Raw genomic sequence first — 14,612 nt, 5'->3', positions numbered from 1 at the left:
TTTGGATCTAGCAACCTATTGCTACGCGAGCTTTGCAATCATGAATTCATATGGAATCGATATCATGGAGCGTTTTGATCGTTGGTGTAAATAATACCAAACAGCAATGTCAAAAAGGATTTCTTTTTTGAAGCCATTTTTTAAAAAACTTTCATTTTATAAACTCGATTAAACATTAGAAAATACCACTTACCATTTGATGTATACCATGTAATTGTCAAGTTTATGATTGCAACGCTCGCAAGCAAGTGAAACGGAAAAATCTGTAGTTGTGAGCGTGATCGTTTGGGTCGATAAGTAGAATGTAGCCTAGGCACATGCTGCTGTGTAGATAGATACCCAAAAGCTAAGAAAAAGAATTATCCCTCCACGCCCAAAAGAGTAAGAATTTAAAACCGCAAAAGTCTATCTGTGCTACAGTTCTGAGTTCATGTCATTGTCAAGTCAATCAAGTGTCAAACTGTCAATTGGTGTCAATAAAATTAAAATCTACTGTTCTCTGCCATTTACCATTTTAAAATTCTGCTTTAGCAAACATATTACTATGTTTGCCTATTTTTTGTTTGATTTTATATAAAGGACTAGTCAAATATGTTTTCAGTAAGTATATAACAGTATAAATTCTTTTATTGGCTACCCAAGGGAGTTAACTGCTAATTATATACTTCTTCAGTTTTCTTTTCAGATTCAATCAATATTCTTTATAGTGAATTTAATCATCTGCAGCTATGGTTTCTACGTACCTGGTGTTGCGCCGGTTGAGTATAGAAAAGGGCAAAGAATTGAAGTTAGAGCTGTTAAAATGACGAGTATACATACGCAGCTGCCGTACGAATATTACTCATTACCACTCTGTATACCAAAGAATGGAACCTTCCAGTACAAATCTGAGAATTTGGGCGAAGTATTACGAGGTGATCGCATTGTAAACACTCCATATGAGATACATATGGCTGAAAACATTAAATGCAAACTCTTGTGCCATAAACAAAATAACCCAATGAATTGGAACCCAGATGAATCTGATAAAGTTGCAAGTCGCATTGAACATGAATACTTTGTCCATTTGTAAGTTTTATAACCATTTTGAAATACTCATTAACTTTTCCTAAATATATATTTTGCTGGTGATAATGCATTATCCAGTGTATTGTGTGTATGAATGTGTACTTTTAATTTCAGGTTAGTGGATAACTTACCTGTGGCAACTAAAATTGTAAACACAGATACTTCAGAACACAGTATTGAACAAGGTTACCGTCTAGGATTCATGTCTAAGGGCAAAGCATATATAAATAATCACTTAAAGTTACTACTTAAATATCACAAACATAGCCAGTAAGTATTCACTTTTTATTATAAAACCTTCATAATTTATTATTTTATAATCCAATAAATACCTATTAAGAGTATTAATTATTATTGCATATACAAAAAAATATATAATACAATAGAAAAAAATATTTGTTAGCACAACAGAAAACTACAGAATAACTTAAAATATACATTAATTCTTAATATTATTTAATGTTTACCTTTGTAATTTTGTTGTGGCAATAAAATGGATCTGATTTATATAATGTGGTTGTGAGTACATCAATACCCACAATGCTGGTAAATTAGGGCTTGATGCCCTAATTTACCCCCTGAATAGGTGGGGGATGTTGTTCCAACAGTTTCTTGACAAGGTTTTTATTTGTCACATAATGCTGCAGATCTGTGTTGTGTTTTTATTCGTTTTTCTCTCATTTAATTCATTATCTTTTATTCTTTACATTTTTAACAATGTTAAATATAACATAAAACACTATTGAAAAATTATAAAAAAAATTAAATTAAATTTTGTAATTTTAACATAATGTGTATACTATACTGTCTATATTATGACTGCTCCTAGACTAGGCAAAAATTTAAAGAATCATTTGTATTTTACAGAGATTCATATAGAGTTGTTGGCTTTGAAGTGGAGACATATTCAGTAGACAAAAATGAATTGACATTTGCTGATGATTCATGCAGCTTTCCAACAGAATCGAGGCCACAGCTTGTTAATGAAGACACAGGAACAAAGTTATACTTTACATATTCTGTTGAGTGGGGGGAGTCGGACATTGAATGGGCGTCCAGATGGGATATTTATTTGGGCATGAAAGATGTACAAATACACTGGTTCTCTATTGTTAACTCAATAGTTGTACTTTTCTTTCTATCAGGTTTGTATTTGTTATACTACTCTCTTTACAATTGTTTTGGTATTCTTTGTGCTGGTTTCCTAAAAAAACATGAGTGAAAATGCAAGGCAAGGCTTCTAATCATAACAGCAATAAAATTAATGGTGCACTTTGCAACTGCAAGACACTAAGAAGCAGTGGAAAAGTTTGGAATATAGTTGTGGGTAACCTGAAGAAAACAAAATTCATACTGCATGTCAGGATTTCTCATATTCATACCTACTGTATACAATAATGAATATGTATGGATTTTTAAATGGTAACCCGACAGGAATCAATTTGTATAGACTCTTCACCGCTGCTAAGAAGTGAATATTATTTTCTTTTCTTGAATGGCGGCATGATAAAACTACTAAAATTTTACTATTTCATTGTTTGGTTTAAAATTAAAACATACAATATAAACTAATACATTGTTTCCAGGCATTCTAACTATGATCATGGTCCGTACACTTAGAAGAGACATTGCTAGATATAATTCAGATGAAAATATTGAAGATATGATTGAAGAAACAGGCTGGAAACTAGTACATGGTGATGTTTTTAGGCCCCCACCAAAGCGAATGCTGTTTGCTGCTGTTATAGGGAGTGGCATTCAAATTTTCCTTATGTCTCTGATAACTATTGGTAAGTGGATTGAATTAATTTTGTGTTGAAAACTAATATTACTAAAGATGCCCATAAAGTAGGGCATTTCAAGTTGTATCTCCTAAAGAAATAATAATGTAATATTACTTACGCCATTGTATGTCTGCAACTTACCATAATTTGCTGACAATATTGGTAATTAAGTTGTATTTTTGTATATGAGAATTTTAGCAAAAAATCAGGTTGTTACTATTTTATTATTAAATTTTGTTATTTTTAACAGGACCTTTAAGAGTCCTCTATTCTGCAGTACAGTCACAGGGTGGCATGTCATTTGAATTTACAATTATTTATTCTATGTAGATCAATTTTTTTTTTTTTTTTTTAGTTTTATAGATTTTGGTAGTTAGTGATGGACTGGGTAAAAACTATTTAACTTTTTTTCATATTATGAAATTTTTCATAGTCTTATTTTGTTGACCCCTCTATACTAATACTATATTTAAAAAAAAAAGTTAATTTTAAAAGTTAAGTTTATGATTTCAAAAATTATCTGAAAAGTGCAAACAGTCTACTTTCATGGTACTAGTTTCATAGCAAAATGATGTGAGTATAAGTAAATTTAGAGCTATGATAGGCCAGTAACCTCTGCTCCCCTAACATTTAACCCAAATTTTTGAGTTTTTAGTTGGCGCCCCTAATGAACTATGACATGTCAATTAACGGCAAACGTCAAATCGACTATTGCATTGAAAACGTCATGAATTACCATGGCCATTATTACCCAATTACCCTTATTATTGTTTTTGGATTTTTTGGGAGAGAATGAATATTATTTCGAAAGAATTAAAGTAAATTCACAGATATTCATGAATATTATTTCGAAAGAATAAAAGTAAATTCATAGATATGTGTACTAAAAAATTGTTACAAAAAATATTTTCTTTTATTTCTGCAAGGGTACAATGACTGATCCTGGGCTCAATACAATTTTGGACCATCTCCTGTAAGCTTTGTTTTCTATTTACAGTGATTGCCATGCTCGGAATGTTGTCACCAGCTAGCCGTGGGGCTCTAATGACCGCTGCAATATTTCTCTATGTTTTTATGGGTCTCATAGCTGGATATTACTCAGCGCGCCTATATAACACACTGAAAGGAAAGCAATGGAAGCAGGCGGCATTTTTAACTGCTACACTTTATCCGGCAATTGTATTTGGGACCTGTTTCTTTTTGAACTTTTTCATCATGGGCAAACATTCGAGTGGTGCAGTTCCATTCTCAACTATGATGGCTCTACTGTGTTTATGGTTTTGCATATCGTTGCCCTTAGTGTATTTAGGCTATTACTTTGGATGTCGGAAACAGCCTTTTCAACACCCTGTAAGAACAAATTTTATACCAAGAAAAGTACCTGAACAAATTTGGTATATGAACACATATGTATGGTAAGATTATTTTAAAGTATTTCCAAGAAATAGGCTAGTTGACACTGTTTTTAAATGGTCTTAAATAGTTCATTATCGTTCTACTAGACTGAGATTTTTTTTTCATATTTTTTGAGACATGATTACATGAAAATTTTATATTTTAAATAGGTATGTTATTGACAATACGAGCCAAAACGCCTGTCGGACATGAAAAAAAAAAATATTAGTTAAAATTTGTTCGTCGTTAGTACCTACATCAAGCGTGTTAGTGACGTCACAATGGACGACACGTCAATGACGTTTGGAAAATTTGAAAAAAATACTTGATATTTAAATGAAGTTTTATACTACATGAAATTAATATTGTTTATATTAAATTTGATGAGTCAACTACCCTATTAAATGTTTAAAATGAAATATAGTCATGGCTTGTTTGTGGTTACCAAATTTGTGTTTACATCTGCTTGCAAATAAGGTTTTACTGTAATAGTAAAACTGTATAATATTGTCATATGATTTGAGAAATGTTTTGAAATTGATATTAACATTACGATTTCAGCATTCTGATGGCTGGTATACTTCCGTTTGGAGCTGTATTTATAGAGCTTTTCTTTATATTCAATGCTCTATGGGAAAACCAATTTTATTATCTGTTTGGGTTTCTGTTTTTAGTGTTTTGTATATTGGTTATATCAGTATCACAGATTTCCATTGTTATGGTGTATTTTCAACTTTGTGGTGAGGTATGAGAGTATAATATTCACCGAGTTATAATACTCGTCCATAGACATGATGTTTTAATTTGAATATAATATTTTTAGGATTATCACTGGTGGTGGAAAAGCTTCATAATATCTGGAGGATCTGCTGTGTATATTCTAATTTATTCAATATTCTATTTCTTCACAAAACTGGAAATTACAGAATTTATACCCACACTGCTATATATTGGCTATACAGGTAAAGTTTGTGATTATTGTATTTAATAATATATAGTACTTAATGTATATATTTCTACTAATTACATAAACAAAACATAGTTCTTATATAAACTAAATTAGTAGATAGTTACTACTATTTTTTAGTTTGCAAAGAAAGTAATTGTTGAAAATGATAAGTTATGAAATACAAATTGAAGGCGCGACTTCGTCCGAGTAAAATTTAGGTTTTCACAGATAAAAAGAAGCGTATATGTCACTCAACAAACTCTATCTTCCAGTGAAACTCTCATTAAAATTGGTTCACCCGTCAACAGAATGACAGACAGACAACAATTTTAAAAAAGCTTGTTTGTGTTTTGGTACTGTGTATATTATTACTATGAGTATAAAGCGGTTGAGAAAACACAGTCATCTTGAAATCACAGATAGACACTTCAATTCGGCCGTGGCTAGTTACCACCCTACCGACAAAGATGTACCGCCAAGCGATTTAGCGCTCCGGTACGATGTGTAGAAACCGAAAGGCGTGTGGATTTTCATCCTCCTCCTAACAAGGTAGCCCGCTTCCATCTTAGATTGCATGATCACTTACCATCAGTAAGTCAGAGATTGTAGTCAAGGGCTAACTTGTAAAGAATAAAAAAATATATATATTTATATGTATTGATTATTGCAAGCTTAAAATCATTGACAGATGTTTCTTGTTCTTTCAGGCCTCATGGTATTAACTTTTTGGATTTTGACTGGAACGATCGGATTCTTTGCCGCATATACATTTATAAGAAAAATTTACGCAGCTGTGAAAATTGACTAATAAAGTGATTAAATATTTCAAAATCAAGACTGTGCGTGAAAACATTATGACTGGTTCGCTGATATGGTTGAGTGTAAATAGAATAATTGTTTGAATAGTAATCATATCATTTTTGTTGCATAACTTTGCGTAATTCTATCAGGACCATTGTAAAGTGTAGTACTAAAATAACGGTTGTAATTTATTTGTACACAAATATTTGAACTAATATAAGTTAACTGAAGTAAAAACAAAAACAGTTTACCAGTCCTTTTTTTGCAGATTTAAAAAAATATTATGATTTTTTCACATTTAAAAAAATATTATGAAATTTAAATTCAAAACTTAATTTCAGTAATTCAACAATAATAATAATTAGATGGTGCTTTTGGTGTATTATTTGTTAAGTTAAAACTTGAGATTTAAGAAACATTTAAAAATAACCTAAATTAAAAAAAATAGTGTTTACCTTATAAGGTATAACAATTCCTTAAACTTCTGTTATAATGTTTTTGTCATTGTTCATTTAGTTAAAAAGTTTGTGTACAAATAAATAGGTACCAATGCTTTGTTAAATTTTTGAAGTAGGATATGGATGTTATAACAGATAATGTGTGATGATTTAAGTGTAAATGAATGAGTTTAGGACCTTATTTACTTTTGCATATCCTAAGCTGGTTGCACATTGGATAATAAAATGTGATGCAATTACGAGTACCTAATACACATTGACCTCTTATAATAAAAGGACGCACAATCATGTAGAAAATTTCACTTAAAACTGGCTAATTTTGCATTGACAGTTTTAGAATTATTGGTAAAGAAAATTATACCTAACGACCTTTAAATATAGTCCAATATTCAATAAAATCCTAAATTCGGAGTAAATTCAACCTTACGGATTGAGTTTAAGGTTGAATTTGCAAAAGGGACTACTTGTATTGAGTACACAATAAGAAGTTGTGTTTGGCACTCATTGAGTGGGGACGTTTTTTGATCGTTGATTGTGCAACCACTTTTTAATAGGAGATCGATGCATATAACATATGAAAAGTATCTGATTATATTAGTGTTGCACAGTAAATTGCTGACCTTTAAAATCTAGCCTTGCGATGAAATATTGCCGTATCCTCAATCATAAATATTGCAGTAGAAGAAATAAGTACTCTCGTATTCCGCAATATGGCGAAGTTTTTTATTTCTCTGTTCAGTATTCAGGCTTACAGTTGTTCTTTTTACCCCCATCCCAAAAAGAGGGGTGTTATAAGTTTGACGTATCTGTCTGTCTGTGGCTCCCGAACGCATGAAACGATTTCAATTTCGTTTCTTTTTTGTATTAAAGGTAACTTATGTACGAGCGTTCTTAGACATGTTTGATGAAAGTCGGTTGAGCCGTGTATCAGTTGTGGGGGGGTGAAAATGGGGAAGAATAACCGAAAGTCTGCAAATATACTCGAGTGGGTCTCAAATGAAAGCGCACTGAAAGAGAATATTCATGACTTGATCGAGAGTGTAATTAATAAAATTTGGGATTTTTCAAAATATTCAATTTTATGTTATTATGGTGTGAATGCAATATACAATTTAAATGTCTATTTATTTCGCCGTCAATGACAGATATGAGCTTTCTCGCATTGTTTATAATGAAACATTTAATCTGTTTTGTCTTAGGTGCGAATCTTAGCCTAAAATGTGCAAACGGCATTAGTTAATTACTAGGTACGAGTATCATTGTATTGATTGCTATTCATGACTTTATGCACAACTTTATATAGGTACTTAGTTTCTATTACCAAAATGAAAATTAGGTAAGACTATACCTAATTTTCATTTTGGTTTTTTTTTTGATGTTTCTCGAATAGTAGGTACCTATAAATATTGGCAACGCGATATGTTTTGGAATTGTTTTATCAAATATTCAGTTATTCCAATAAGAGCGGATTCCCACAGGAGAAACTTGATCAAATTGAGAACCTCCTCCTTTTTAAAATCTGTTAATTATATAGATCGAAGCTAATTATGGTCAATTTTGTGTGAGAAAGATAGTTCACATAAAATGTTTTACCATTGGGACGTCCCGTTAAAAATCGGGACACGATAACCGACAAGTGGGATCTCGCTACAGTTTTACCAACGCCTAGTGTTACGCTTACTGTATTCGTCACTCATTAAGACTTGAAAAATTATCTACATGAAAAATGTCAAAATCAATGGGGATGATGACAGGATTGAATATATTGTTTAGAGACATTTGGGTAAATATAGTTGATATTAGGTAACTAATAAAACAAAGATTGTCGGAATGTTAGTGAAATAAATAAGATTATAAAATTTCACAATCAATTATCCGTTCATCGTAATTAAATTAAATTTCATACATTTTTAGCTTTCTTACATGCAATAAGACATTTTTCATTATAGGTATTTTGTTTGAACAATACAATTAAATCCCTGTAGCTCTGAAAGTAATGATTGCAGATCTCTATTATTTATATGTTTAACTATTCTAGGTAGCATACTCTTATTTTATATACAATTTAAAAACTGTCATCATCCCTATTATACCAGCTAAAAATTGATTTGGATTTTTATTACAATATTCTGTTTATTTCACAACTAAAGTGTTGTTAAATAATAGATACTTACATATAAGTTAAAGAACAAAAGCAAACAAATGAAACTTTTTTATTGTCATAGTAAGGGCAGACATTACAATTTTGCTAAAATACTTTGCTAGAAGTATTTGGAGAAGATTTTTACAAGTGTATAAAAAGTTACACAAGAAAATAATTCTAAAAACTAAAAATAAATATATTAGTTTTAAAGGTTAAATAGGTACCCACCTTTTAATAGGTATCTTTGAAATGTATCCATAATTTAAACATTCATTCCTAGTCTTGTATTTATTTACTACCGTATGAATTAAATTGCCTTGTATGTTTTTGTAGTTTATTTATGGAAAAGAAAACAATAAATAATTAAGTTTAATATTTTTTCTTTCATAATTCTTATTCTACAGTTCTTATTGATCTTTCCTGCTTGCATTTCATATAACTTAATAAATTGTTAATTTGCTGCCGATTTAAATCAATCTAATATATAAAAATAAATCGGGTTTTCCTTCCTGACGCTATAACTCCAGAACGCACGAACCGATTTCCACGTTTTTGCATTCGTTGGAAAGGTCTCGGGCTCCGTGAGGTATAAAGTAAAGAAAATTCAGGAAAAATTTGAACGTAGGGTAGGGGTAGGTAAAGGTAGTTGAAAGTTTACGTCGAGTTTCACGCGGATGAAGTCGTAGTCCAAGATAAATCTCGCCAAACTTCTAGTTAGATCTGAAAACAGGGTGTATTGCTGGCAGTGGCAACTTCAGACCAGACATAAAGTTAAAAGCCTGGAGGATTAATTCCAGTTAGTAAAATGACAAGTGCAACTGTCGCTGGAATGTTATTTTATTAGTAAAATGACATTTCAGACACAGTTGCACACGTCATTTTACTGACTGGATTTAATAGGTAATCGTATTGTACTATAAAGTATAAAAACCAACAAAGGTATTTAACAAAACATCAAGTACTTTGCAGTACACACGGAGTAGACAGAAAATACGGTTAACATAACCAAATACGTGTTAAAGTAAGAAAACAAATAATAAAGTGTTTTTAGACACTCGTACGATGACAGTCGCCTGTATGACGTTCATTATACGTACTATTATCGTGAATCGCGGCCAAGAGTGAAAGCAACTGTCACTCGCACCATCCTACGTGAAACGAATTGCAGGGCCCTCTGTTGCTTCCTACTCTTTTGTTGACATTTACTAACAAAGTTCCAAATCGATTTTAAATCAATAATCTGCGGATAAATTCGAAAATATTAAAATACATTGGCAGTACGTGGGTAAAATATCTTTGCCTTTTCTTTAGAGGAAAAAAGATTATTAAAAAAAAGTGTGGCGACATTAACTGTCAAGTGTTGTCAATGTCAAGCTCTGTGAAATGTCATGTTAATGTCAATTTGTCAGCTGTCACACTAGAATGGAGAATGAGTTTGAGTATAAATTATATAAATAGATAGGTATATTTATTTTTAAAGTGATATTTTTAATGTGAAATATATTAAGTTGTTTCTAAATTTTTATGTACAATATGGAAACCAAAGTAGCAGTAGTCACAGGTAGTAACAAAGGCATAGGATTCGAAATCGTGAAAGGTCTATGTCGAAAGATTGGTGCTGTTTACCTAACTGCAAGAAATGAAGAAAGAGGACGAGAAGCTGTGGAAAAACTGGAGAAGTTGGGACTGCGACCTTTATTTCATGTTCTAGACGTAACTGATGAAACAAGTATACAGGAATTCGCGAATTATATTTCGACACATCACGCTGGAATCGACATCTTAGTGAACAACGCCGGTATTTTAGATTTCGACAAATCAGTTACATCGTATGAAGATGCCAAGAGGCTTATGGACACAAACTTTTACAGCCTTTTATCGATATCAAAAATATTGTATCCGCTCTTATCAAATAACGCGCGCGTCATTAATATGAGCAGCGACTGGGGCTTGTTGTCTAACATTAGGAAACAAGTGTGGTTGGACACACTAGTGAAGGACAACCTCACAACTGTGGAGATTTCACAATTCGTGGAGGACTTTCTTCAGGCTGTTAAGAATGGAAAAAATTCATTTGTGTCCTTCGCTGGACATTATAGTGATTATAAAGTGTCCAAAGTCGCCATGTCGGCTCTAACGTTCGTCCAGCAAAAAGAATTTATAAAGCAAGGGAAAGACATATCTGTTAACTGTGTTCATCCAGGCTTCGTCAAAACTGATATGACAAAAGGAATGGGTGATTTTTCTCCAGAACGTGGGGCGAAAGCTCCGCTCTACTTGGCGGTGGATGCTCCGCAGTCCCTCAAAGGCACGTTTGTGTGGCACGATTGTCACCAAGTGAACTGGGATGATTAGACTTTGAAGAAATTTAATTATTGTTTTCAATTCTGTGATAAAAGTGTCACACACTTAAACTTTAATATATGTTTTTTTTAGAATTTGTTCATTTTTATTATTAATTATAGGTGTCTATAAATTAACTTGCACATGTTTTAGCATGTGCCTTTTATTTCGTTGACACTATTTGTTTTGATTCAACTGCTCAAATATATAACTGCAAGTTAATTTATTTGTACTCTTAATAAAAATAGCTCTATAATCTTTAATAGACTGAGTCATTCAAATTGTTCATAACAATAATGGCATAAACTTTGCCATATCTATAAACAGCAAATATAAATTTATTTATATTAATTTATTGCTGGTATTTTACTGTAATGTAACATATTATTTTGTAATACAAAAATAAACTTATCAGCAGGGACGTGCACTTCATAGATGCAAAGATGCTATGCCTACCTTAACGACACATTGCGAACCTGTATTAGCGAAGGAATTTTATATTTTGTGCAGTTTATATGTATAATGCCTACCTTAGTCAAAACTCTATGCATGCCACTGCTTATCAGGGTTGTAAGGTAAAAACGGATATTAGATAAAGAGCAAATTGCCTATAGGTTACAGAATTCATAACATTTAAATGATTCAGCTTTGACCATTGTAGTTTTGTATTTAGTTACTTGAGTTAGAGTAACTATGCTTTAGTCTTATTTTGCTGTGCTTCTTCACTTAATACAACAATAAAGATACAAATAGATGTAGTAATACATATATCTGACTAATATTATTTTACTTGAGACTTTGTAAGGATGTTTGTTACTCTTTAACTCAAAAACAACTGAGATAGATTAGCAAATAGAATAGGATATATTTAACCAGCTTTTATTATATAAAAATCCATGGTACCTGTTGTATTTTATAGAAAACTGAAATTCATGTAGGCATTCTCTATGGAATTTATTGAACCTAAAAAATCTACTGTCAGTATGCCAAGGGAAACTCGTCAATTAGTGCCTTTGAATAAGTGAGACATGCTCCCGCTGACAATCTTTCCACCAAAATACAGCCAGCTGACTGCTGGACAGACTTATTTATAACTAGCGAACGCCTGCGACTTTGTCTGTGTGAAAATCAATCTAAACTTTCAACCCTTATTTCACCATTTCAGAGGTTGAATTTTAAAAATTCTTGGATCACTTTATATTTCGTATTTTTTATGATTTATCAACAAATGTTTAAAACTGTAACTAAAAATGAAGGACTTTCCATACAAACTTTCAACCCCCATTTCACCCCTTGTATTTTTATTTTAGAGTCAAAAAGTACCCTGTTTTGCTCCAAGGTCCCATTTACCATTATACCAAAATTCATGTTGATTGGTTCAGCCGTTTAGACCGTGAAAAGGTAACAGACAGACAGACAGACAGACTAATTACTTTACAATATTAATATAGATAATATAATACAAATTCATTTTCAGTAAAGAATTACTGAAAAAATTTCATTATGTGTTTGGAAGGCTATTGCTGCTCAGCCTACCCTCAATACTGGCTGCATTATGACAGCTCTTTTTTACAAGTGCCGCCCATGGACATTCAAATCTTTTCCTGGCTCGCGGGCCGAGCGACGAGCATGTTAATGTGTTGAGTTGCTAGGTGAAACTTATTTAATATTAGCGGACGCCCGCGACTTCGCCGAAATTGTTCATGGTATCTGTCCATGAAAATCGGCGTCTGAAATGCATTGACTGCAAAGCTGAAATTGCAAAACTAGGAATCCTCAATAAGGTCAAGCGGTACTTTACACCCCAACAACTAACCCTAACCCTTTAGCAGACTCAGGTCAGAACTTGTATGGAGTACTGCAGTCACCTCTGGGATGGTTCTGCAAAATATAAGTTTGATGCATTAGATTAGATCGCCGCGCTAGATGGATCGTTAGTAACGAACCGTTGACACGGGCAAAATTGCAGACTTTGCGACACTGTCGCAATGTAGCTTGTTCGTCGGTTTTTTTACCCGTTAAAGTTAGGCGAGTGTGCGTAGGAACTTCACCATCTTGTTCCTCCTCCTTTCTACCACAACAAAGACGCCGCAAACGGAAATGGCATCCTTACGTTGTGGATATCCAGGCAATTCGTACGAAACGATTTGTATCCAGATTTTTAATTCGCGCAGCAAAAATGCCCTTAATGGTCTAAGGCCCTTCCGACTTTTGGGTTACCTACCACTTTTATTTAAAATAAAGCAAGAGTGAAGAAAAAATAAAAACCTTCAAAGCAAGAGTGAATAGGCATCATCTAGGTAAGCGCGCTGCAACTTTAGACAGCATCAGGCTTAATTGTAGTGAAGCGCAAGCCATTGTTATATTAAATAAAAAAGAATGTCCGCCAACCCACATTTGCAACAGCGTGGTGGGTCCTTAAACCCTCTCCTTTAAGGAAGGAGACTTGGCCTTGTATTGGGCCCTCTATATGAGCAATATAGGGGTAGTTTTTGGATGGGAAATATATACGAGTATAATTCTCGTGTCACAGCGTTAGTTGTCATACTACTCCGAAACGGCTCTACCGATTTTGATGAAGTTTTATGTGTATATTTGGTAGGTCTGAGAATCGGGTTGTTATCTATTTTCATACCCCTAAATGATAAGGGTCCACCCCCACTTGTATTTTAATTTTATTACATAAATTCCTGCCCAATAATAATTGCGAGTTGACAGGCAATTTATATAACATTATACATATAAATTGCTCGCCAACCCGCTACGGAGCAGCGTGGTGGGTCTAAGCTCTATATCCCTCTCTTTTAAGAAGGGAGGTCTCAGGCATGTCCTATAGGGGACCGTTACGGCTAATTATGGTTAATTATGGCTGATAATGATGATGATGATTACATAAATTATTAATTCTACTTCTTGTGTGAGAATTAAAGCCGATCCAATTGCCTCCGAGCATCATTGTCGTAAATGTTGTTCTAAATCTCATTAGCGATTTCTCACTGCATTTACAGACTTTTATATGGATTCCAATGATCTAGCGTGGATCTACCCCACTTATCGAATTATAAAATCGTAATGGTGGAAATGCAAAAGGGAGGTGCTGCAGTTGTATACCTAACCCGCCTTGATGCGTTGATATGGCTTTATTTAGGTACGTAGGTACGTTATTATTGTGCCTACTTGGGTACTTTTTTTAAACCTTTAAAGGGGTTATGGGGCTAAGTAGGAATTACAAGTAACTTATGTGATTATGTCTGTAGCTATTATAATAGGTACCTACCTACGTCGTCCCACTTCCCGATTAATTTTAAATTAACATTGGTAGTGGCTGTTAATTAATATTGTCATCTTAGCCCCCTCAACCCGCACGTATGTAGCGTGGTGGATCTAAGCTCCATATCCTCTTTGTGAGGAGAGAGGCCAATAAATTAGGCTGCTAATAATGAAGTATTCGATAGACTTTATAATGGAAAAAAAAGGTAGTTTTCTACCAAACTAGGTACATGAAAACCTATTACGTAGTATTACGTAAAGTTGATTTTTTCTTTATTTAATTTTTGCCATGAAAATAGTTATTTATGCTCCTGTTATGTACCTAATGGGGCCATTTTAGTGGTTTAAATGGGGCAAAGCCTAATTGCACAGTAAACAACACATGCTACAACAGCTAATTA

At 33.0% G+C, this 14,612-nt stretch overlaps 2 protein-coding genes across 3 annotated transcripts; both read left to right on the top strand.

Annotated features, from left to right (window-relative positions):
* The first annotated feature begins 442 nt into the window (after positions 1 to 442).
* On the top strand, positions 443 to 8,971 carry LOC112050051 (transmembrane 9 superfamily member 4). Of its 2 annotated transcripts, none has more exons than XM_024088176.2 (9): positions 443 to 600; positions 674 to 1,068; positions 1,183 to 1,338; positions 1,936 to 2,213; positions 2,655 to 2,858; positions 3,850 to 4,267; positions 4,809 to 4,992; positions 5,071 to 5,209; positions 5,904 to 8,971. In XM_024088176.2, the coding sequence occupies exons 1-9, from the start codon at positions 592 to 594 to the stop codon at positions 6,002 to 6,004; spliced, it is 1,884 nt and encodes a 627-aa protein (XP_023943944.2). In that variant the 5' UTR covers positions 443 to 591; the 3' UTR covers positions 6,005 to 8,971. The 2 variants fall into 2 exon arrangements, with proteins under 2 accessions (XP_023943944.2, XP_023943945.2); XM_024088177.2 differs by having other exon boundaries at positions 447 to 600; positions 686 to 1,068.
* Positions 8,972 to 9,994: 1,023 nt separating this feature from the next.
* On the top strand, positions 9,995 to 11,031 carry LOC112050045 (carbonyl reductase [NADPH] 3-like). The gene has a single exon (XM_024088167.2). It carries the CDS (start codon positions 10,123 to 10,125, stop codon positions 10,951 to 10,953), a length of 831 nt encoding a protein of 276 aa, XP_023943935.2. The 5' UTR covers positions 9,995 to 10,122; the 3' UTR covers positions 10,954 to 11,031.
* Positions 11,032 to 14,612: the final 3,581 nt, after the last annotated feature.

The sequence above is a fragment of the Bicyclus anynana genome, chromosome 3 (genome assembly GCF_947172395.1).
Source record: "Bicyclus anynana chromosome 3, ilBicAnyn1.1, whole genome shotgun sequence".
In the NCBI taxonomy this organism is placed as follows: Eukaryota; Metazoa; Arthropoda; class Insecta; order Lepidoptera; family Nymphalidae; genus Bicyclus; species Bicyclus anynana.
This window is presented reverse-complemented; position numbering and strand designations above follow the sequence as displayed.